The sequence below is a fragment of the Ornithorhynchus anatinus genome, chromosome 5 (assembly GCF_004115215.2).
Source record: "Ornithorhynchus anatinus isolate Pmale09 chromosome 5, mOrnAna1.pri.v4, whole genome shotgun sequence".
NCBI lineage: Eukaryota > Metazoa > Chordata > Mammalia > Monotremata > Ornithorhynchidae > Ornithorhynchus > Ornithorhynchus anatinus.
Genome location: NC_041732.1, coordinates 10180673 through 10204723, shown reverse-complemented (window position 1 = coordinate 10204723; position 24051 = coordinate 10180673). Strand labels below are relative to the sequence as shown.

The window sequence follows — 24051 nt, the reverse complement described above, 5'->3', positions numbered from 1 at the left end:
CAAGTGGCAGAGTTGGGATTAAAAACCCAAGTCCCCTGACTCCCAGGCCCATACTCTTTCCACTAGACCACACTGCTTCCCCTGGAGGGCCCGGCTGGGCTCAGGCACCGGCCCCCACGTCCGAGAACACACTGTTCCAGAAGAAGGTTGAGAACTGACCCTGGCAAGACCCAGCTCCGGGGACTCCCTTCCTACAAGAGACCGGGAAGGTGGACACCTCCAGAACCCAGGGTTGAGCTGAGCCTTACCAGTCCCAGCGACCCCTCCCTCTCCCAGCCCCGGCCTTGGCCGCCCTCGGCCGCCCACGTAGCATTGCTCCTGACCTATTCCTTGCCCGGTTCTGGGAGTCCCCAAGAGCCACAAGCCACCCAGTGCCCGCCCCCCCACCCCCTTCCGCCAGCCGCTCTCCCCGGGAAGCCACCAGAGAGCGATCCCAGATGGCAGGGAGACAGATGGACAAGCTGGGCCGACCCTTCAGGGCAGCCCGACGCCTGATTTACAGTGTTTACTGGAGGGCTAATTCCTCAGTGCTCTGCACTGCTAAATATAGGCCAGGGCCACGAGGAGGGAGCTAGATCTAAAATGTGACCAAACAAGTTTATGGAGTGGGGGCGGAGGAGAGGCTACTGCAAGTCTCCCTGCCCTGGGGCCAGAGAGGAGGACAGGGAAGGCCTGAACCCAGGCCCCTGTCCAGGTTTCAAATCCACAGTGACAGAAAATTTAAACACAAAGGCTGGAGCGGTGGCAGGCGGGAATTTGTGAGCTGACCGACCGCTCCTCCGCAAGGGGAGCCCGGGGGAGGGTGAACGGTCGACCTTTAGACCGTTTCATGGCAGAGACGCCCCTGGAGCCCGAGTCTGAAGCCAGCATGCGGTTGTGTTCGAGGACTGGGGTGGGCCGACTCTGCTGTTTGAGCCCCTGCCTCCCATGGGCGTGGTTTAGCAGGGCCCGGTTCTCCCGATTCTTTTGTGCTGCACTTTTCTAAGCGCTAGTCCGGTGCTTGGTACACAGTAAGCACTCAGTAAATACCACTGATGGATGGATTTGGCCTCTGAAATGACTCCACGGCCAATGTTTTGATCGATGGGGGAATGAGCTGTCACACGAGGGGGGAAGCAGGGGCCCTGCCAGCCGCCTCTCCTCAGGCCTCCTACGTCTTTATTCCACCTGACTCGGCTGCTGGGGGATGGTCCGTTGCGGACCAGTTCCTCTGGTCCTCCCAGCTTCCTTCTGTTCAGCGTGGTTTAGTGGATAGGGCACGGGGCTGGGAGTCAGAAGGACCTGGGTTCTAATCCCGGCTCTGCCACATGTCTGCTGTGTGACCTTGGAAAAGTCCCTTCATTACTCTGGGCCTCAGTTCCCTCATCTGTAAAATGGAGATTAAGACTGGGAGCCCCATGTGGGACATGGACCGTGTCCAACCTGATTAACTTGTATCTACCCTGGAGCTTAGAACAGTGCTTGGGAAATAGTAAGCACATAGCAAGCACCATAATAATAATAATAGTAAATTATTATTATTACAAATAATAATTTTAGGACAAACCATTCCTTAAAATTCCTCAAACTCTTCCCAGACTCCCTTTTCCCAAGGTGCTACAGAAAGGCAGTCAGAATGATGATGATGAGGATGATAATGATGACAGTAATAATAATAATAATATTTAAGTATGTGTTAGTAAGGGGAGTAGATAAAGCCAAATCAGACAAAGTCCCTGTCCTATATGTGGTTCACAGTCTAAGTGTGAGGGAGAACAGGTATTGAATCCCCATTTTACAGATGAGGCAATTGAGGTACAGAGATACTCAAAAGGTACAGAGATGCCCAAAGATACTCAGCAGGCAGGTGGGGAAACTGGGAACAGAAACTAGGTTCCCAGACTGCCAGGCCTGAGCTTTTTTCACTAGGCCATGCTGCTTCTATGATTTCAAGGACCAAGAGAACAGGATATGGCCAGTTTCCAAGTTTCCAGTTTCTGGAGTGAGCCGCTCTTCACCTCCCTGATGCCCCCATTCCTCCATGTCAGCCACACCCTTCTGTAAGAGCCCCCTGAGGGATCTCCAACCCTCTAGACTGTCAGCTCTTTGTGGACAGGGAAGGTAACCACCAACTCTGTTATACTGCACTCCCCAAGCTCTTAGTACAGTGCTCTGCCCAGAGCAAGTGCTCAATAAATACGATGGCCTGATCCTCCCCAAGGAACCTTCTAGCTGTACCGCGCTCTTAACTCTGCCGCTCACACTCTTTCCCAAGTTTGGAATTGTCATTCTCCCCACATGGCACAGCTCTACCCCATATTTAAATCACTCCACTTCCAACAAGCCTTCACCAATTTATTTCCCAGAAATCAAAGCCACATTGTTCCTTCAGTCAAATCTAACACCTATTTACACTCTCCTTAGCACTCAGGTACATAGGTCCGTTTTATTTATTTATTGAGCCGCTCTGGAATATAAATGTTTGTCTCTCCGCTAAGAGTGTCAATTCCTTGAGAGCAGGGAAGGTGTCGCTTCTTTACTCTGTACTTCCCGAGCACTTAGCACCAGGCACTGCACCAAGTGGGTGTTCAAAAAATGTTATTACTGCTACTACTAGGAGGGTCTGCAGGGGAAAAGAATGTGTTAACTGCATGAGTGGAGCCAAGTTCGGCAGGCCTAGAGACCCCAGGCAGATCTCCAACAGATTCTCTCCCTAAAGAAACCCAAACCCAGCAGAGGCATTCTGGAATCTAATTAGCTAAGTGGCTGAGCAGAAGAGATCTCAACAACAGTTAAATAATTATGAGGCTATTGATTTAGCCCTTACTATGTGCCAAGTACTGTGTTATGCCTAGAGATAGATACAATTTAATCAGCTCAAACCACCATCCTTGGACCATGAGTCTCCAAGAAGGGGGGAGAACTGGTATTTCACCCCTAATTTCCAGAGTCAGTCAATCGTATTTATTGAGCACTTACTGTGTGCAGAGCACGGTACTAAGCGTTTGGGAGAGTACAATATGATAATAATCAGACATGTTTCCTGCCCATAATAAGCTTACAGTGTAGAGGGGGAGGCAGATGCTAATACCAATCAATAAATAAATTGCAGACATGTACATAAGTACTGTGGATCTGAGTGGGGGAATAAATAAAGGGAGCAAGTCAGGGCGACGAAGAAGGGAACGGGAGAAGAGGAAAGGAGGGCTTAGAGAATGCCTCTTGTAGGAGACGTGCCTTCAATAAGGCTTTGAAGGTGTTGGAGAGGCCGGGGGGAGGTCATTGTCAGATATGAGAAGGGAGGGCGTTCCAGGGGAAGAGTCAGGACATGGGCGAGAAGTTGGCGGTGAGGTAGATGAGACTGAGGTACAGTGAGAAGGTGAAGGTTGGCATTAGAGGATTGAAATGTGCAGATGGGTTGTAGTAGGAGTGTAGTGAGGTGAGCTGGGAAACTAGGATACAGAGAGCTAAGTGGCCTGCCCAAGGCTTGGCAACAGGCAAGCAAACGGTGGAGCCAGGACTAAGAACCCCAGTCTCTCGACTCTCGGGCCCAGGCTTTTTCCACTAAGCCACACAGTGTTTCTAATTCAACAGAGCTGAGCGCATGGTTTGTCGACGTGAAGGGACTGCCTCTCCCTCTGGGGGTTGGATCTTTGGGGGTAATGGGGGTGATGATTCCCAGCCTACCTCATCCCGGGGCTCTGAAGAGATCTTCGTGTGTCCAATCAGGGTCCAAATCGACCGATGGTATTCATCGAGCGCTTACTGTGTGCAGAGCACTGCATTAAGTGCTTGGGAGGGTACAGTAACAACAGAGTCGGTAGACACCTACCCTGCCCACACAAGCTCACCTAAACTGGGTGTTCTCCTGGCTTGTTGGCTCTCTTTTGCCTGCCCCGTGTCAGTTCCTTACACCGTTACAGCCCGGCTTCCTTTCCGGCTCTCACAACGGATCGGTGGTCCCTGGGGCTGGCTCCGCTGAAGGGGGCGGAGTCTCATGGCCGATCAGGTTCACGTGCGCCTCGTTCCCTCTGCCCTGTGGGAAGCCTCACGGATGAGGCCGACCGCGCCCGGAGCTGTAGGCGCCAGGGGCAAAGGGAGCCAAACATGTCCCCAGCGGACACACGGGTACTGGCTTTTCATCTCGGGGATCAGGAGAGGCCGGGGCGGTAACAACAAGGAGCTTCATCTGACCAAACGAAGGAGGAATTCCCTCCTGGGGGTACCATCATTAATTCCTGGGCAGCTTGTTTGTTTTCTCAGTCTTTTCTTTTCTCAGTTCCCCTCCTCCCATATAGAGAAAAATGGGGATATCTGTTCTCCCTCCTGCTTAAGCTGTGAGCTCCATGTGGGACGGGGACTGTGCCTGACCCAATTCACTTGTACCTACCCCAGTGCTTAGAACAGTGTTTGACATACAGTAAGCGCTTAAATAGAATTTAAAAAAATTCCAGGTACCTAAAATGCCTTACAGAGAACCCAAGTTTCTAGCCTTAGGCTAAAGATGGAATTGCTGTTTTCTTGAGGGGAGGCGGTCATAGGTGTGGGGAAAGTGTTCTTTCTGAAAAACAGCAACCCAGTGCATTGTAAGCAGAGAAGGTGTCTACCAATTCTGTTATACTGTATTCCCCCAATCAATCAATCAATCAATCAATCAGTCAATCCCCAGTACTTAGTGCAGCGTTCTCCACACAGTAAAAGCTTAATAATTACCACTGATTGATTGATTGAACCGAAGACGGCTTCAGTTCCCTCAGACCAGCATCCTAACTGGGGTAGTTACAGGATCTCAGCTACTTGGATTCCCACCCCCTCCAGCATTTTTTTCGTGGTATTTGTTAAGCGCTTACTATGTGTCAAGCAGTGTTCTAAGTGCTGGGGGAGACACAAGCTAATCAGGTTGGACTCGGTCCACATCCAACACGGGGCTCACAGTCTTAATCCCCATTTTTAAGATGAGGTAACTGAGGCCCAGAGAAGTGACTGAGTGTCTTGCCCAAGGTCACAAGCCGGGACTAGAACCTAGGTCCTCTGATTACCAAGCCCGTGCTCCATCCACTAGGTCATGTTCCTTCTCCAAGTCTGAACCCCTGTGGCGCGGAGCCCGATCCGAATGGGGGCTACCAGTCCAGGTGGTCCACCGGCCCCCGAAGGGTCACCCCCAGCCTCAGGCCGGCCCCCGTTCCGGCTCCCCGCACCCTGCCGGGGACCTCACCGAACTCGCCGAGGTCGCAGTCCTGGGGGTTGCACTTCTGGGAGTTCTCGGGCCAGGCCTCATGGTCGCACAGGCTGCTGTCCTCCTCGGGATGCCCGGTCTTGGTGTTCACGCACTTGACCAGCCGCCGCTGGATCCCGCCCCCGCAGGGGGCCGTGCACTGGAGGGAGGTGAGGCGGGCAGCGAGGGAGGGGAGGAAAGAAAGGAGGGAGGTGGACATTTGGTCTTCCTGTGGAGACCCTTGCCTCACATGCCCTCCCCCACTGGTGATCCCATATGCACCCTGGGGGGGGGGGGGCGGGTTAGAACCCCCCCCAAGGACTGGACCCACTGCCCCGGCGGATTCTGTGGGACATGAGGGATGGGAGGTGGAGAGGTTAAAGCCCAGCAATGTATGGCACTCTCCCGGAGGGCTTTTCCTGGGTTTGCCCCCCACCCCCCGCTCCGCCCCGCAGCCGGCACCCCGGTCCCACCGACTCACCGGTCCCCATGATCCAACCACCCACTTGGTGCACGGGTGGGTGTTGCAGGGTCTGGTGGTGTTGGGTCTCAGCAGCTCATCGCACTTGCCAAACTGCGGGCAGGTCACCAGCCTCTGTTGCTCCCCGCCCCCGCAGGCCTCGGAACACTGAGTGGGGCCAAGAACACCCGCTCCCCGTTAGGGACGCGCTCTCAACCCTCGTGCCCAGCCCCAGAAGGCGGGAAGGGGGAACGGGGAGTGTGCCCGGGCTGGGAGTGGCTGCTCCCTCCATCAGTCAGTCATTCCATCATATTTACTGAGCGCTCACTGTGTGCAGAGTAATGTACTAAGTGCTTGGGAGAGTACGCTATGACAATAAACAGACACATTCCCTGCCCACAAGGAGCTTACAGTCTAGAGGGACTGGCCCCTGTCCGAATGTCTGCCTGGGCCCTGGGTTTAATCAGGCAACAGTATTCGTTGTGCGTTTCCTCTGTGCCCAGCACTGAACTAAATGCTTCGGGATCAGTCCATTAATAGTAATAGTACAGCAGAAAAGTAGTAGAGCCAGGATTAGAACCCAGGCCCTTCTGACTCCCAGGCCCGTGCTCTATCTACTAGGCCATGCTGCTATTGTATGCAGAGCACTTTACTAGGAACTTAGGAGAATACCACAGATTTAGAAGACAAGAGTTTACAATATTTAGACAGTATTTAACCTCTAATGGAATTTGAAAGTCAGTAGATTGCCTTAGTTGAAGTTCACTGAGGGCAGGGAATGTGTCTGTTTACTGTAGCATAGTCCTCTCCCAAGCGCTTAGTTCAATGCTACGCACACGGTAAGTGCTCAATAAATACAATTGAAGGAATGAAAGAATGAAGGAATGAATGAAGTTGGGGCTGAGGGAGAATGGAATAAGTCTGACCACTCGACAACTTCTGACACTCTGATAATTAATTTAAACCTATTCTTCCTTTGTGAATAGTTTCCATTCAATGAGCGCTCAATTTATTCTGCCTCTGGTGCTGGTCAATGTTTTTATTTCTTTCTTCTCTGATGGAGTGCAAGCTCTTAGTGGGTGGGGAATGTATCTTGCACTTCTGTGGTACTTTTACGAGCTCTTAGTACGATGTATGGCACTCCATAAAACTACTACTCATAGTAATTGTGCTATTTGTTAAACACTTATTATGTGTCAAGCACTATACTAAGCGCTGGAGTGGATACAAGCAAATCGGGTTGGACACAGTCCCTGTCCCACATAGGGCTTACCCATGTGGACTAAATTCCCGCTTTACAGATGAGGTAACTGAGGCACAGAGAAGTGAAGTGACTTGCCCAAGGTCACACAGCAGACAAGTGGTGGAGCTGGGATTAGAATCCATGACCTTCTGACTCCCAGGCCCATGCTCTATCGCCTACGCCACTCTGATCTTCGTTACACTGAACTCCTAAAAGCACAGTGGTGCCAACAGGTCTTGGTTTGGAAGAAACTCTGGGTTACTCTCCCCGGAAGCCCAAGGGGACCCCCAGGTGATATGACTGGCTGCTCAGGAAGCCCTAGGTCCTGACAGGAGGGTCGGGCGTGGGGAGCTTCGAAAGGGGGGACACACATGTGAACCAGCCCAATTGAAAAGCATTTCAAATCAATTTCCCCAGCCTCAGTCCCATCAATATCCAGGGTATTTAGCAATGGTAGCCTATTATTTATTTCTTTAAATGGTATTTGTTGAGTGCTTATTATGTGCCAGACACTTTGCTGAGCAGTGGAGTTGATATAAGCTAATCAGGTTCCACACAGTTCATGTCCCATGTGGGGCTCAGGGCCTTAATCCCCATTTTACAGATGAGGGAACTGAGGCACAGAGAAGTGAAGTGATTTGCCTAAGGGCGTTCTGCAGACGAGTGGTGGAGTCAGAATTAGAAGCCAGGTGCTGCTGACTCCCCGGGGCCTATGCTCTTGCCACTAGGCCACATTGCTTCGCTGTTCAGAGTTGGGTAGCGTCGACCGAAAGGGGGTGGATGCAGGTCTGGGCTGCACCCGAGAAGTGGAAATGGAATGATTGACGGGGGAGCAGCAGGGGTTAAGGACCCCAATTCTTCCAAGGACTCAGGAACCTAATAGGCTCCTGGGAGGTTTTCCCCTACACTCTTCAAGCCCAGACTCCCCCCTCCGCCACCTCACCGGGGCCCGGCAGCTTATCGGCCGTGCCCCGGCCCCGTGCCCCGTCTCTCCAGGCTCCTCACCTCCCTCCAGGACGACATGTACCAGTCCAGGCATGGGTCAACGTGGCAAGGCAGCTGGGCCGGGGGTTTGCCGAGGAGGGGCTGGCAGTGGAAAGGCCGGAGAGGCCGCTGATCGCGCAGGTCCGCACAGTGGACATCTCTCACCTTGGAACCGCCCCCGCAGTTCTTGGAGCACTGGAGGTGAGGGAAGACGGGGGGCAGACCCCCAGTGAGGCCAGCCAGTGGGGGATGGGAAGGGGTGCCAACCCAGCCTAAGAGGGACCCCCGCGAGCCCCCGCTCTGTACTGTCTTCTTCAGGGACAAGCACCCTGCTGGGTCCCGCTGGGGCCCTTCTTGGGCCTCAGCTCCACTCTGTGCCCGATTGTAGGGGAAGCCCGGGCTAGGCCGTGGAGGGCCTGGAGAGGAGGCCTAGAGGCCCCTTAAGGAGCTTGCTGGCCGTTTCCATGGAAACAAGCTCCCTAGTTGTCAGAGAAGGGGATGAAGGCAGGGGATTTAGCCCAGACCCTTCTCCTGGAAAGCCTCCCAGGTTACACTAGTGGAGATATCCGTCTCTCCTTCTCGACCCCACATCAATTTCTTGGCCAAATCTTGCAATCCAGTCTTCCCACCCACACCCTCATCCACCCTCATCCAGAAGCACACACCCACACCTCGCCCACCCTCATCCCTTTGCTTTGTAGTTATCACAGAGCAAGTCTCTAGGAAGCAGCTTGGCCTAGTGGACGGAGCAGGGGCCTGGGAGTATTCCTTCATTCATTCAATTGTATTGACTGAGCACTTCTTGTGCTGGGAGAGTACAATTCTAACAACAAACAGATACATTCTCTGCCCACAGTAAGCTTACAATCTAGAGGGGGGAGACAGACATTAATACGAATAAATAAAGTACAGACATGTACTTAAGTGCTGTGGGGCTCGGGAGTGGTGAATTCAAGAGAGCAAGTCAGGGTGATGCAGAAGGGAGTGGGAGAAGAGGAAAGGGGACTTAGGGAAGGCCTCTCGGAGGAGATGTGCCTTCAATAAGGCTTTGAAGCGGGGGAGGATAATTTTCAGATTTGAGGAGGGAGGACATTCCAGGTCAGAGGAGGGATGTGGGCAAGGGGTTGGAGGTGAGACAGACGAGATCGAGGTTCAGCTTGAAGGTTAGCGCTAGAGGAGCCAAGTGTTTGGGCTGGGTTGTAGTAGGTGAGTAGCGAAGTGACGTAAGAGGGAGCAAGGGGATTGAGTGGTTTAAAGCCAATGGTGAGGAGTTTTTGTTTGATGTGGAGGTGAAATAGGAAGGACTTGGGTTCTGATCTTGGCTCCGCCACTTCCCTGCTGTGTGACCTTGGGCAAGTCAGTTGACTTCTCTGGGTCTCGGTTACCTCATCTTTAAAATGGAGATCTGTGAGCACCTTGTGGGACAGGGACTGTGTCCAACTTGATTTGCTTGAATCTCCCCCCAGTGCTTAGTACCGTGCCTGGCACATATTAAGCACCTAACAAATATCATCATAGTTATTATGATTATTATCCATCCCAATACTCCTGGTCTATATCAACTTCCCCGCTGGTCTCTCTTTTTTTTATGGCATTTGTTTGGCTCTTACTCTGTGCTAGGCACCGTACTAAGCACTGGGGGAGATACACACTAATCAAGTTGGACACAGTCCATGTCCCATGAGGGGCTCACAGTCCTAATCCCCATTGTACAGATGTGGTCAGTGAAGCAAAGAGACATAAAGTGACTTGCCCAAGGTCACACAGGAGACATGTGGCAGAGCTGTGATTAGAAGGCAGGTCCTCTGACTCTCAGACCCGTGCTCTATCCAGTAAGCCACGCTGCTTCTCCATCCTCCTTCCAGCTTATCTCTGTGCCCGGGAGGCCCCAAGATATTGATAAAGCTATTAACTCTGGTAAAGCTATTCCTGGAACCACTTGGGATGAGACCCGAATGAGAGGGCCCTTGACCCCGGGTCTGCCCTCCGCTGGGGTCCTAAGAGACTCTCCCAGACACACCTCCGGTGACAGGCCCTCCTCAGGACTCCGGGTGGTGAAAGGAAACGGACAAGGAGGGAAGTGGGGAAACCACGCCGGGCTTCGGGACGGAGGTATCGTGAGGCCCCGGGCCTCTTACCTTGCTCCAGTTGCCCGTGCTCCACGAGGCGCAGGGCCTCAGGTAGCACCTGCGCGCGGGCACCGGCTTGTTGGCAAGGACACAGTCTTCTTCTCGGCCCGAGCTGCAGCGGACGGTCCTCCAGATGCCCCCCAGGCCGCACGTGGTGGAGCACTGTAACCCAGAAGGGGACATCAAGAGGAGTTTGGGACCCGCAGGCCCCGACAGACAGCTAGGTGGGGACCACCTAAATCCCCTGCCTCACTTCCGGCCACAGCTGTGCACTCTGGTCCCCCCCCCCCAGCTGCTAAAATCTACCGTGTTACCTGAACTCTGGCCCCCCGGATGTCCGGAGTGGTACCAGACGCCCCCACATCCCTACCCCATGTACCACAATTTAAATTCCTGCTCAGGTTCATTTTCTTCCTAGCCCGTGCCAATTTGCAAGGATCAAAAGACCACCCACGGTCTCTTCGGCACTGTCTGCCTTGTCTAGTCACTCTGATCGAAAGCAGGCGATCCGTTCCTTTCTGGAATTCTGGATTCCAGGAGTTTCTGTTTTTGGTGGAATGAACAGATGCAAAGATCCCCTTTTGGCGGATCCCATCTGATTTTGTTTGGGACCATTCTTCTCCAGTTCCAGCTCCGGATCCAACCCCAGGGTTTCCCAAAGATAAACACCGGCTCAGCTTCCCCTGGGGTAAGTCTCCTTTCTGTTCTTCCCGAGGTGGGTACTGTACCGCGCTCCCAGATCTCCCGCCTCCATCCCCTGGCTCGTGCAGTTCCCCGGGGTCACAGAGCAGGTGGTCTCTTACCCCCAGGCCCGTGCTCTTTCATTAGGCTACGCTACTTCACCACTATTACTGCTGCAGATGCTAGGGCTGCTATTATGACCTTGTTTCATCTCTTTCCTGCTAAATTGATAGCTCCTTAAGAGCCAGGATCGTGTAATCATAATGATGCAGTTTTTTAAGCGCTTACTATATACCAAGCCCTGTACTAAGTGCGAGGGTAGATAAAAGATCCACAGGTCCTACAGGAGGTTCACAACCTAATTAGGAGGGAGAACAGGAACTGAATCTCCATTTTGCAGAAAAGGGAACGGTGATATGCAGAAGTTAAATCACTTGCCCAGAGTCACACTGGAGGTAAGTGACCGAAGTCAGGATTAGAACCCAGGTCCCCTTGTTCCCAGTTCCGGGCTCTCTCTACCAGGCCACGCTGTGTCTCTTGTCTACTAATTCTCGTGCTTCCTCAAGCGCTTAGTAGCGCGCTCTCAGAACCGGGACTGTCTCCACCGGCTAAGCCGGCAGTCGACCTAGCATCACTCCCGAATCGCTTTTGCTCACTGGAAACATCAGCTGGAGCATGATCAGTACAGGTTATTTAAACGCCCTGGGATTCTGGGACCTGAGATGAGGACGTCCTGTCATGCCGAGGGAATTTAGCACCTCATTCCCTTCTCTCCCCATCTCTCGTGTTCTCTGAGTGTCTAAGGCAGAAGTGGGGGGCCAGTAAGGGAGAAACTGTGTTCTGATGTGTGATAAGCTTCCGGGCTCCACTAAAAATTACAACCAGCAAGGGCTGACCCCCGCGCCCCGCCGCCTGTTGTCTCTTTGGTGGCCGGCAGCCTCAGCCCCGCTCTTCAGTGGCCAGCGACCCCGACCTCCCAGAAAGCCCACACGGCCGGAATTGTCGGATAAACTTCTGCTGCTTCCCCTATGGCCGATCCCCCCGCGAGGCCCTAGGGCCACCTGAAGGCCGGCTCTTATTCTCTGACCGTTGATGGAATCTAGGAACGGAGCCAGCTTTCCTCCTGTGAAATCGACAAGAGATTTCAGGATGCGACGTTCAACCTAGAAAATAGGCTTCCTCGTAATGGGACGTCCCATTACGTCCCTTTAGTGGGACCCTCTGCCAAGCAGCAGAGCTCAGTCCAGCAAGGGAGGGAAATCTGCTGGACGACAGTGGCCGGGCTGGGGTGGGGAGGTGAGGGAGGAAGATTACTGACGCCCTCCGCTGGGCCGCTGAACCTGGGGGATGTCAGATTATAATTGCACTTCACTTTCATGCCCGCCCATGTCCTTGGAAGGGTGTCCAAGTTCAACATCGAGGAAAATCAACTCTTCTGTTTTCCAGGCAGGGTCCAGAAAGCCCCGCTCTTTGTACCCGCGGCTCTGCCCGCATGCGAACCCCGGCGAACGGGAGAGACTTGTTGGAGGAGCCGCCCCTTGCCTCCAGCGGGGGTCAGGGGATGAGGTGGGGACTCCACTGTACTTACCTCACTCCAGTTTCCAACTTCCCAGCTGGCTGCCGCAGGGACCGCTGCAGGGAGTGGAGTGGTCCCAGGGAGAATGGTCCCCGAGGGAGGTCGCCGGCTCCCCGGGTGATGTGGGAGGGTGGAAGGCTGCAGTGTGGTCGGGAAGTATCCAGCGCTCTGGGCTAAGGTCCCGTGGCCGGATGTCTCCGGAGCCCTGGAGGAGTGGGCGTGGGAGCCCACTCCTGGCTCCCTGGCATCCCACTCCAGCCCTGGCCCGGGGGTCAGCTCACGGTCAGGGGCAGAGCTTCCGATGGGAACGTCCGCTGGGCTGGCCAGACTGCCCCGGAGCGAGGTCACGGTCGGTGTCCAGCCCCCTCTGGGGGTCGGGCCTGGAGAGAGGAGGGGCCTGCTTGGTCCGGGGGTCGCGGGCCCCGAGGAAGGGATGGAGGGATGGGGCGGAGACTCTGGGCCATCTGCCCCTGGAACAGTCTCGGCGGTGGCGGGGCTGGAGTGGCCAGGATCCTGGGTCCCTCCTGGGGAAGCGCTGCTGCCCGCTGGGGCCTGGCGACCGGGATCCAGGAAGCGTACGGCATCCCCGGGGTCTTGGGCGATGCCTTCTGGGCTTGGCTCCTCCAGAGCAGGGGTGGGGAGGAGAGGAGCGAGATCCTCGGGCGGGTCACCCTGGAGCCGCGGGGGCAAGAGGGTGGCTGAACCGTGATCTCGCGGGCCTGCCGGGGGCTTCTGGCCCTCAGGCTCTGGGCCCGTGGGGTCTTTGTCGCCAGAAGCATTAGCTGTCTCCCCCAGCCGCGGCGGTGTCTCTGCCTCCTCCTCCTCCTCTTCCTCCTGGGAGTCACCGATGGAGGGGTGGAGGCCGCTGGCAGCCCCCTCCCCTTGATCAGTGGCCCTCGGGGGACCACCCTTCCCACCCTTGGGCTCATCCTCTCTTCCCACGGGATGGGGCTCCCCTCTCCCGACGTCGTTTGGGACGGCTGAAGAGTCGGGATCTCTGGGTTCAGTGGGCGGGGATGTGGCAGGCCTGTGGGGAGGCAGGGCGGTCAGGATGCCAGTGGCGGGAAAGTAAGTGGGGCCGTCTGCTGAACCGTGAGCCGGGCCCGGCTGAGGGGATGGGAAAACTTCAGTAAACACCTCAGCCCCTTCCTCATCGGCCGCCCGGGTCGTCTCGAGGGGCCCGGGCGTCGGCCCCCCCGGTCGCCCAGGAACCACCTCCCTTCCCGGCATCCGGCGCTGGGGGAGAGACCCCAGCCCCGCCCGTTTCCGCCCCTCCCTCCGTCGCCGTCTGGGGCGGCACCTCGAGAGGCGTCGTGGTGGGGGTCGCCTCCCCGGCCCCCGGCCTCTCCCTCCCGTCGTCGTCCCCCCTCCCCTCGCTGCCCTCATCTCTCTCGCCCGGCGGGGAGTAGGACAGGTCTTCGTGGAAGTTGATGAAGTTGTAATCGTAGTAAAAGTCGTCGACGAACACGTTGCCCTTCTTGCCGCCGGGAGAGGCGAAGTCGTCCTCGTCGATGAGGTTCAGGTCGTTGGCCCCGGGGGCTCCTCCGGGCCCCAGCGGAGGGAACTTGGGAAAGTGGTTACCGGGGATGTAGTGGATCTCGTTGAAGAGTTCCTTGCTTGAGGAGCCGCTCCCCGACCAGTCGGGGTGGGCCTTGTCTAGGGTGTGGAGGCACTGCGGGAGGGAGCAGGCTGTTTCCGACTCGGGTCTCTGGGCGACACTGCACGGAGCCCCGGTGTCGTTGCTGCAATAAACCGGCCGCCGCTGCGTCCCGTTCCCACAGGTCACCGAGCACTACGAAAGAAGAGAGAATAAAGGAATCAAATCGGGACGGTCGCCGCTCAGAGGCTTCCTGGCCTTAGGGCCTGCGGGTGTCCAGGCAAGCCCCCGCTGACCTCCACAGTGAGATGATTTATCGATCCATCCATCGGTGGTATTTATCGAGCCCTTCCCTTGTGCAGAGCACTGTTCTAAGCAGTACGATGCAATAGAGATGGTAGACATGTTTCCAGCCCACAAGGAGCTTACGGTCTAGCGGGAATCTGGTTCTTCCGCCGGTTCACGACGGAGGGCCGAAGATCTGCTTCCAACACCCTTTCTTTTCCGGATGTTGGCAATGTCTGGGGCCCCTCCCTTGGGCTCTCCTGCCTGCCTCTCCAAGGGTGACAATGGGAAGAGTTTTACGGGATTAGAGTGGAAATAAAGCAAAGCAGTGTGGCCCATTGGAAAGAGCACGGGACTGGGAGTCAGAGAACCTGGGTTCTTGTCCCAGCTCCGCCACTTGTCCGCTGTGTGACCTTGAGCGAGTCACTTCATTTCTTTGGGCCTCAGTTCCCTCATCTGTAAAATGGAGGTGAAGACTGTGAGCCCCATGTGGGATGGACTGTCGTCAACCTGATTAGCTTGTAGCTACCCCAGTGCTTAGCATCTGGCACTTAGTAAGCGCTTAACAAATACCATTAAAAGGAAAATGCTCGTCGAGGGCCGGGAATGTGTTCGTCGATTCTTCTTTATTTTCCCAAGCGCTTAATGCAGTTGTTAAACTCAGTAGGCACTCAGTAAATACCAAGCCTTTGGCAGGCCTGGCTACCTATTGCAGGGTCTACTGTGATAAAGCCTGGGAATTGGGGCCTGTGAAGCAGGGGTGTTTATAATAATGATAATAATAATGATGATGGTATTTGTTAAGTGCTTACTATCTGTCAAGCACTGTTCTAAGTGTTGGGGTAGGTACAAGTGAATTAGGTTGGACACAGTCCCTATCCCACGCGGGGCTCCCAGTCTTAATCCCCATTTCACAGATGAGGGAACTGAGGCCCAGAGAAGTGAAGAGACTTGCCCAAGGTCACACAAAAGACAAGTTAATAACGTTGGTATTTGTTAAGCGCTTACTATGTGCCGAGCACTGTTCTAAGCGCTGGGGTAGACACGGGGGAATCAGATTGTCCCACGTGGGGCTCACGGTCTTAATCCCCATTTTACAGATGAGGGAACTGAGGCGCAGAGAATTTAAGTGACTCGCCCACACTCACACAGCTGACAAGTGGCAGAGCTGGGATTCAAACTCATGACCTCTGACTCCAAAGCCCATGCTCTTTCCACTGAGCCACGAAGTTGCAGAGCCGGGACTAGAACCCAGGTCCTTCTGACTCCCAGGCCCGTGCTCTATCCCTTAGGCCACGTTGCTTCCCTGAACAGAAAACCTCCGTGGCCTTGAGCGAGTGTGGGAGGTTGGCTGGGGGCTCTGGGCAGAACGAAGGGGGAGGTGCCTGGGCCTATGCGGAAAGAAATCCATCCCGGGAGAAGATTGACTGTCCAGCTGAGAAACCGCATGCAGCCGGCCCCAGGAAAGACCCGAAACACTCTGGAAGAAGGACGGGGTGATATTAGTGAGGCTGGCACCAAGGGCCAATTCTTAGCGCATCGCTTTGGGAAGTGAGATGGGGAGGCACAAGCCCTCAAGTGACTCGATCCTCCAGGCTCCCTCCCATTCACCCCACCTGGTGTGAGTCTTTGCGGGGGCATGCGGGGATGGGGGGCACACCTGGGGCGCCCACGGGCACATATGTCCAGCCACTCTCCGACTGAACCCACTCCAGGGTTGTGGAGGGGCCCCGGTCACCGTGTCTCGGTCTCATCCTGCCCCGACGGTCTGGAGAGCAGGGGACTCCGGGAAATCCTGGAGCCACCTGCCACCCAGGAACTGGTCGGCTTGGCCCCAGTCACCAGACCGCCCTCCGCCTCTGGGAGCCCTGGATCACTGGGTCTGTGGCGTGAGGCGCGCCCCACCGGGGCACTGCCTCAGGTCCCATCGGAAGCCTCTCTGATCCCCACCTGGGCAGGTGGCCGGCCCGTCTGCCGGGTGCTTTTCTCCAGCAGTCGGGATTAGCACTGAGGTCTGCAGGGTCAAAGTCAGCCCCGCCGCCTAACCAAACCTCCGTTGTTCTGGGCATTCTCCAGGCCCGCCTGATTCCATCTGGGTGGGCTGATTTATCTGTTTAAGTCGCCGGTAAAGACGGGTTGGCCACCGAGTGGCCCAGCTGAGCCGTGGCTCCTGGGACCTTGGTTGGCCACTGCAGCCTGTACTTTCCACGGTTAAGAGCTCAGCGTCCCGTGCCATACACACAGGGAGACCCTGCCGTCCCGCCTCCCCCCCAGCGGTTCATCCTCACTGCCCACAGTTGCCAGTCGAGTTCAGGACCCACCCACCCCTCCAGGGAACCGGGATCGCGTCCCACTGAGACCACACTGCTGGGGGGGGGGGATGACCATCCCTCCCCGAGATCCGGCAACCGGGGAGGGGGGCCCGGACTACACTGCTCGGGCGGACCGACGACCGTGCCCCTCCTCCCAGGACCTATATGGCGAAACGGGCCGAGGGCCCCGAGATCCGGCCGAACTCTTGAGCCCAGACCTGCCCGGGTCCAGCCCGACCTCAGCTTCAGGCCTGAGCTGCCCCCGGCCCCTCTGGCCTTCGGCCTCCTCACCTCGGACCAGTTGCCTGTGGCCCAGCGGGCCGGGCAGGGGGGATTCCCCGGGCAAGGCTCCCGGGCGTCCGGCTTGGGGAGGTGGAGGCAGTCTCCGGGGGGCAGGGCCCTCTGCTCGTCCAGTCCCACGCTCTGGATGCACAGCACCGTCCTCTTGCGCAGTCCGGCGTCGCCGCAGGTGACGGAGCACTTCTGCCACTCGGCCACCCACCACCTAGGGGAGGGGGGGTGGGATGTAGGAGGTGGGGAGAGGGAGAGAAAGAAGTCAAGCATAATAATAATAATTGTACTTCTTAAGGGCTTACTATGTGCCAAGCACTGTTCTAAGCACTAGGCTAGATACAAGTGAATCAGGTTGGACACAGTCCCTGTCCCACCCGGGGCTCATACTCTTAATCCCCATTTTACAGAGGAGGGAACTGAGGCCCAGAGAATAATAATAATAATTAGGGTATTTGTTAAGCATTTAATATGTCAAGCACTGTTCTAAGCGCTGGAATAAATACGAGGTAATCAGATTGTCCCACGTGGGGCTCACAGGCTCAATCCCCACTTTACAGGTAACTGAGGCACAGAGAAGTGAAGCGATTCGCCGAAGGTCACACAGCAGACATGTGGCGGAGCAGGGTTTCGAACGCCTGACCTTCTGACGCCCAGGCCTGTGCTCTACCCTCTAAGCCATGCTGCTTCTCCAGACCACATCCCCACCGAGGCCTCAGCCTTTCCCTGTCGCGCTGGGCTTTCCCACCCAGACTCACGAGCCCTAGGCCCTGGGCCCGTTGCCATTTCCAGCGGCCGCACTGGACATCACTCTGTGATGCCTGATCCCATCACAATTTGCCTATGGGGTAAATGGGCATTTTCGAGGGTGAATTTTTTTTTCACGGTGTTTGTTAGCACTTACCATGTGCCAGGCACCACATTAAGCGCTAAATACTAACTCTGACTCCCCATCTAGATCGTAAACTCGTAGCGGGCAGGGAATGAGACTAGGAGCTCTGTTATACCGTACTTTCCCAAGTGCTTAATACAGTGCTCTGCACACAATAAGCACTCAATAAGTATGATTGAGAAGCAACGTGGCCTGATGGAAAGAACAGGGGCCTGGGAGTCGGAGAAGCTGGGTTCTAATCCCAGCGCTGCCAATTGCTTGCTATGTGACCTTGGGCAAATCGGTTAACTTCCCTGTTCCTCAGTTTCCTCAACTATAAAATGGGGATTGAATGCCTCTCCTCTCTCCTACTTGGACCGGGAGCCCCTTCCAGGACAGGGAATATGTCTTGATTGTATTTATTGCTATTGTTCTGTCCGTCTCCCCCGATTAGACTGTAAGCCCATCAAAGGGCAGCGACCGTCTCTATCTGTTACCGATTTGTCCATTCCAAGCGCTTAGCACAGTGCTCTGCACATAGTAAGCGCTCAATAAATACTATTGAATTAATTGAATATGTCCGACCTAATTAACGTGTAGCTACCCCCAGCTCTTAGAACAGTGTTTGACACATAATAAGCGCTTAACAAATGCCATTAAAAAAAACTGACCAGGATGACTGGTTGTGCCAGAGAAACTGTTTTCTTTTTTAAGCTGAGGGTCGTCAATCCCGAGAGCAACCAATTCCCTGCTGTCTCTCGGGGCTGTTGAGAGGATAGAGGGGCGTTGATTTGGATTTCCGACACCAGTAAATAACCCACGATCTCAATCCAAGTACCTGGCGGACATAAAAATCCCAGACTAATTCTCTTAACCGCCCTCCCCTCTGTGTCGACCGTGCATTTGGAATGTATCCCGTAAGCACTTTGAAAATATCCTAATACTCTGGTATTGAACTATTATCTGCAATTTATGTTTATTTCTATTAATGTCTGTCTCCCCCTCTAGACTGTAAGATCACTGTGGTCAGGGAATGTGTTTATATTTATATTGTACTGTCCCAAAGGCTTAGAACAGTGCTTTGCTCACGGTAAGTACTCAATAAATACGATTGAATGAATAATGACTGAATATTTTCCCTAGCCTTAATTTATTTTAATGACAGCACTCCCTCTGCCCAACCGTCCCCTCCCCATCATATACATTCTGTTGTACTGTACTCTCCCAAGTGCTCAGTACAGTGCTCTGCACACAGTAAGTACTCAATAAATGCCACTGATGAATTGATTCCTACCACCCCGAAGGTGCCTAGGTATAATATCTGACATGTAAATCCTCAGCCGTGGATCCTCATTTACTGAATCAGCTTCTGGGAAGCCAGGATTCTGTTCTTCTCTGCGGAGCAGAGCACGTGGGAAGATCCATTGCCCAGGAGTTCACTTGGGAAAATCCACGGACTAATGAAATCTCTGGAGGGCCCCTGGGCCCTGGGCCAGGCTTGGCGTGCCGGGCAAGATCGATAAATAGCCAGGAGACCCAACACTGTTGTGAAAATGGGCAGACTGAATGTGGATATGGGGCGGTCACTGATGGTCCTTGTGGATTGGAGACAAAGAGGCGCACGTGACATCCCACGCTTTGCGCTGGGCATGCGGTGTAACGCAGTGACATCATAGAGCTTGGTGTAGTGGAGAGAGCACGGGCCTGGGAGTCAGAAGGTCACGGGCTCTAATCCCAGCTCCGCCACTTGTTGGCTGTGACCTTGGACAAGTCGCTTCACTTCTCTGTGCCTCAGTTACCTCATCTGTAAAATGGGGACTGAGACTGTGAGCCCCACGTGGGACAGGGACTTTGTCCAACCCGATTTGCTTGTATCTCTCCCAGCGCTTAGTACAGAGCCTGGCGCATAGTAAGCGCTTAACCAATACCATAATGACTATTCTCTGTGCCTCAGTTACCTTATCTATAAAACGGGGATTGTAACTGTGAGCTCCACCTGGGGCGGAGGCTGTGTCCAACCCACTTTGCTTGTATCCATCCCAGCGCTTAGTACAGTGCTGGGCACGTAGTAAGTACTTAACGGGTACCACATTTATTATTATTATTTACAGAACAATGACTGGGAGCCGTCTGAACCTACAGCGTTTCTCTAGGGGGACTCCTGACCCTCCCGCTTTCCCCAGCATCCCTGGATCTCCTCCCGTATCCCTTGGAACACGGAGCCACAGAACTCGGCAGCTGGAGGAGAGGCATGGGGCGGCTCGGTGTTTGAAATAGAAAAAAGGTGTCGAGTATCCACACCAGACGGGGGATGGACCAGCTGAAAACCAGACAAAGAGCCAGCACGGAGTGCCACCCCCAGCCCCTGAAGGATGGATAACCTTGGCTGCCATGGGGTGAGAGCGACCCAGTTGGGAAATCACGGCGGCGGTGGTGGGAGAGAGGGAGGGGGAGCTGACCTGGCGGGACAGGGCTCCTCACTGCATTTCTTCTGTCTGTCGTCGGGTCGGCTCAGCGCGTCACAGTAGTGCTCCTCCACCAGCCCCGCCAGCTTCTCCACGCAGTGCACGCTCTGCCTCTGAACACCTGAGGGGCAGAGACCAGGAGGGTGCTGCGGTCAGTCATTCCGTCGTATTTATTGAGCACTCACTGTGTGCAGAGCACCGTACTAAGCACTTGGGAGAGTACAATAGAACAATATGTCAGACACATTAGTTGCCCACATGAGCTTTCAGTCTAGCAGGGACTGCGGACCCCCCCAAGCCCCCTGTCCTTCACTAAGCACCGACTAGGGGCTGCAGTGACTAGTGCCCTTTGGAGGATCGGGGGGTGTGTGTGTTGTGCGGGGGCCAGGGTGGAATGAGAGACACTGGATAGCCTAAAGGGTAGCGCACTGGGCTAGGAGACAGGAGATCTGGATTTCCTCTGGGCCCTAGGCAGGGCACAATCTGTCTGGGCCCCAGTTTTCCCATCGAAAAACCTGGACAGTAATCCTTGCCTTTTGCTCCCCCGAGGGATGGCAGGAGGATCCAGTGAGTGTCTAGCTGGGCCTTGTCTCGTCTGCTGTGAAACTTCGGGCAAGTCACTTCCGGGAGCCTCAATTCCCTCATTTGCAAAATGGGGATTAAGACTGGATGCCCCATGAGGGACAGGGACCGTGTCCAACCTGATTAGCTTGTGTCTACCCCAGTGCTCAAAACTGTGCTTGATACATAGTAAAGTGCTTAACAAATACCATCATCATCATTATTATTATTATTATGAGGAGGAGGAGGAGGAGGAGGAAGAAGAACAGCATGGCCTAGAATGAGAAGCAGGTTGGCCTAGTGAATAGAGCCCAGGCCTGGGAGACAGAAGGAGCTGGGTTCTAGTTCCAGCTCTGCCACTCGTCTGCTATGTGACACTGGGCAAATCACTTTATTTCTCTGGGCCTCAGTTATCTCATCTGTAAACTGGAGATTAAGACTGTGTGCCCCATGTGGGACATGGACTGTGTCCAACCTGATTAGCTTGGATCTACCCCAGCGCTTAATACGGTGCCTGGCACATAGTAAGCATTTACAAAATACAATAAAAAACGAGGAGGAGGAGGAAGTACAGGATCAAGAGAAGGAGGAAAGGGGAGGAGAAGGAGGAAGAGGAGTAGTAATAGTGTTTTTTAGGCACTTACAAAGTAATAATAATAATAATAATAATAATGTTGGTATTTGTTAAGCGCTTACTATGTGCAGAGCACTGTTCTAAGCACTGGGGTAGACACAGGGGAATCAGGTTGTCCCACGTGGGGCTCACAGTCTTAACCCCCATTTTACAGATGAGGGAACTGAGGCACAGAGAAGTTAAGTGACTTGCCCACGGTCACACAGCCGACAAGTGGCAGAGCCGGGATTCGAACCCATGACCTCTGACTCCAAAGCCCGTGTTCTTTCCACTGAGCCACGCTGCTTCTCTAAGTATGCAAAATGCTGTACTAAGCACAGGGAAAGACTACACAGGTGGGACTTAGGCATGGTCCCTGTCCCCTGTGTTCAGGGGCTCACAGTCTGAAAGGAAGAGGTCAGAGGAGGAGTAGAAGAAGAGGAGAAGTGGTAAAATTAACATCTAGATTCTAATCCTGGCTCTGCCATTTGCCTGCTGTGTGTGCTTGGGCAAGTCACTTAACCTCTGCGTACCTCAGTTTCACCTGCAAAATGAGGATTCAATACCTGTTCTCCCTTGTGTCCCGTGTGGGAAACGGCCTATGTCTGATCAGCTTATATTGTATCTACCTCAGTGCTTAGTACAGTACTTGGCCCATAATAGACTGTTAGCTCTTTGCAGGCAGGGAATTTGTCCACCAACTCTGTCACACTGTAGTCTCCCGAGCACTTAGTACAGGGCTCTGCACCCAGAAAGCGCTCAATAAATACGATTGATCGATCGGAGGATCAACTGGAGGATAGGAGCTTAAGGAATACCACAGTTACTATTATTATTATCATTATTATTATTTTGTTGTTGTAGTTATTGTTAGGAGACTCTGAAATCAAGCTGGAGAGGGGCAGGGAAATTGAAGGCAGGTTAAAATATGCCCAGACATTCATTCTTCATTACACAAATTCCTGGCTTCACCTCCAGTCTGCCCCAGCTTGGCTAACCAACCCCAGAAACTGAAGACCGGCAGTTATTTTATTAATTTTGCCTTTTCTGGACTGACAATAGCCCAGATTGTCGGGGCAACAATACCGGGTTCGTCCCCGCCAAGAAAAGGAGAGTCTGTGACACGACCTCTGCTCTCCTTGAGCTATCAGATTTACAGGGCTTCCCCTGTGCCGAGAGAAGCCCTGGAGTATCACCAGTTCCCCCGGTCAGAGGAGACCAGAGGGGAGGGATGAGAAATCTGACACAGCACACTTGGCAGGAGGTGGGAGGAACTGTTGGCCCTGGTCCTCCGGGAAGGCCTCAGGCTGCAGAAAATGTGGTCCGCCTCAGATGTGCAGTGAAAATGTGATTCAGTGAGTGGCTCTGACACACACATACACACCTCTCCCTCAACCTCCCAGCCGGGGAAAACCCTGGCCTAACCTCTCAGGGTCGCACCTGGAGAGTTTCCAGTACTCTACCAGTCTCGGCTACGGGAGGGAGAGTCACGCAGAGGCCTACCAATTCCATTCCTAGCTTGGGCAGTAGCTAGTGAGTGGAGGGCTCTCCGCTACAAGTCGAAACTCATCCATGCTGGGCAGCAGCGGCAGGGGAGAGAGTCGAGGGCAGAGACTCGAGTTTCCTGAGCGGAAGGCGGTAATGGTATGCCACGTCTGGATTTTTACCAAGAAAACGCTATAGATACACTGCCAGAACAATCGCAGATGGAAAGCGGGGCATTCTGGTAGAGATGTGTCCATGGTGTCGCTATGGGTCGAAAACGACTCGACGGCATAAGACAAGATGGACCCAAAACCAACGAGAAATTGAGCCAGGCTCATTTATTCATTCATTCACTCAATCGTATTTATTGAGCACTTACCGGGTGCAGAGCACTGTACTGAGTGCTTGGGAGAGTACAATATAACAATAAACACACACATCCCCTGCCTACATGGAACTTACAGTCCAGAGGACGAGCTTTCAGTCTAGAGGTTAAATCAGCAAGCTCCCAAATCCGTGGAATAATCTCACCTGCCTTTCCATGCCCAATTCCATTTGTGTGGCTTTTCTGGAGAATCCTGGCTGGGGAAGTGGGTGGGAGGGGGAACAATTAATCCTTACAGGAAAGTGATGTCTTTATTTCTCTGAGCCTTGTGAGAGGAGGAGGCGATGAGAGAAGGAGGGAGGGAGGAGGATGAGAAGCAGGGAGGGAAGAGGTGGAGGGAGGGAGGAAAAGAGGACACTGGGCAATGTGGGCAACACCGGCGCAAGACTACAAATCAATCAGTTGTATTTACCGAGCACTTACTGTGTGGAGAGAGCACTCTACTAAACACTTGGGAGAGGTTGACATAACAATATAACAGACACATTTTCCGCCCACAATGAGTCTACAGTCTAGAGGGGGAAACAGACATTAATATCAATCAACAAATTACGGATATGTCCATGAGTGCTGTGGGGCTGTTGGAGGGCCGGATGAATAAAGGAAGCAAGGCAGGGTGACACAGAGTGTGGGAGAACTGGAAACGAGGGCTTAGTCAGAGAAGGTCTCTTGGAGGAGATGGGCTTTTAATAAGGCTTGAAGGAGGGGAGAGTGATCGTCGGAGATGAAGAGGGAGGGCATTCACGGCTAGAGGCGGGACGCGGGCGAGGGGCCGGTGGCGAGATAGATGAGATCGAAGTACAGTGAGTAGGTTGGCATTAGAGGAGCGAAATGTGCAGGCTGGGCTGCAGTAGGAGAGTAGCGGGGTGAGGTAGGAGGGGCCAAGGTGATTGAGTGCTTTAAAGCCGACAGTTAAGGA

General features: G+C 54.1%; 1 protein-coding gene and 1 non-coding gene across 2 annotated transcripts in view; one reads left to right on the top strand and one right to left on the bottom strand.

Annotated features, from left to right (window-relative positions):
• The window catches only part of ADAMTS7 (ADAM metallopeptidase with thrombospondin type 1 motif 7), a 122450-nt gene that overhangs the window by 12374 nt on the left and 86025 nt on the right, over window positions 1–24051 (bottom strand). The window contains 8 exon segments of the mRNA XM_029066529.2: window positions 5195–5354; window positions 5676–5822; window positions 7903–8076; window positions 10020–10172; window positions 12280–13452; window positions 13454–14059; window positions 16753–16966; window positions 20083–20209. Of these exon segments, the coding sequence (XP_028922362.2) occupies window positions 5195–5354; window positions 5676–5822; window positions 7903–8076; window positions 10020–10172; window positions 12280–13452; window positions 13454–14059; window positions 16753–16966; window positions 20083–20209 (2754 nt within the window).
• On the top strand, window positions 22685–22822 carry LOC114812647. The gene has a single exon (XR_003760298.1). It is a non-coding gene; the product is annotated as a small nucleolar RNA SNORA7 (small nucleolar RNA).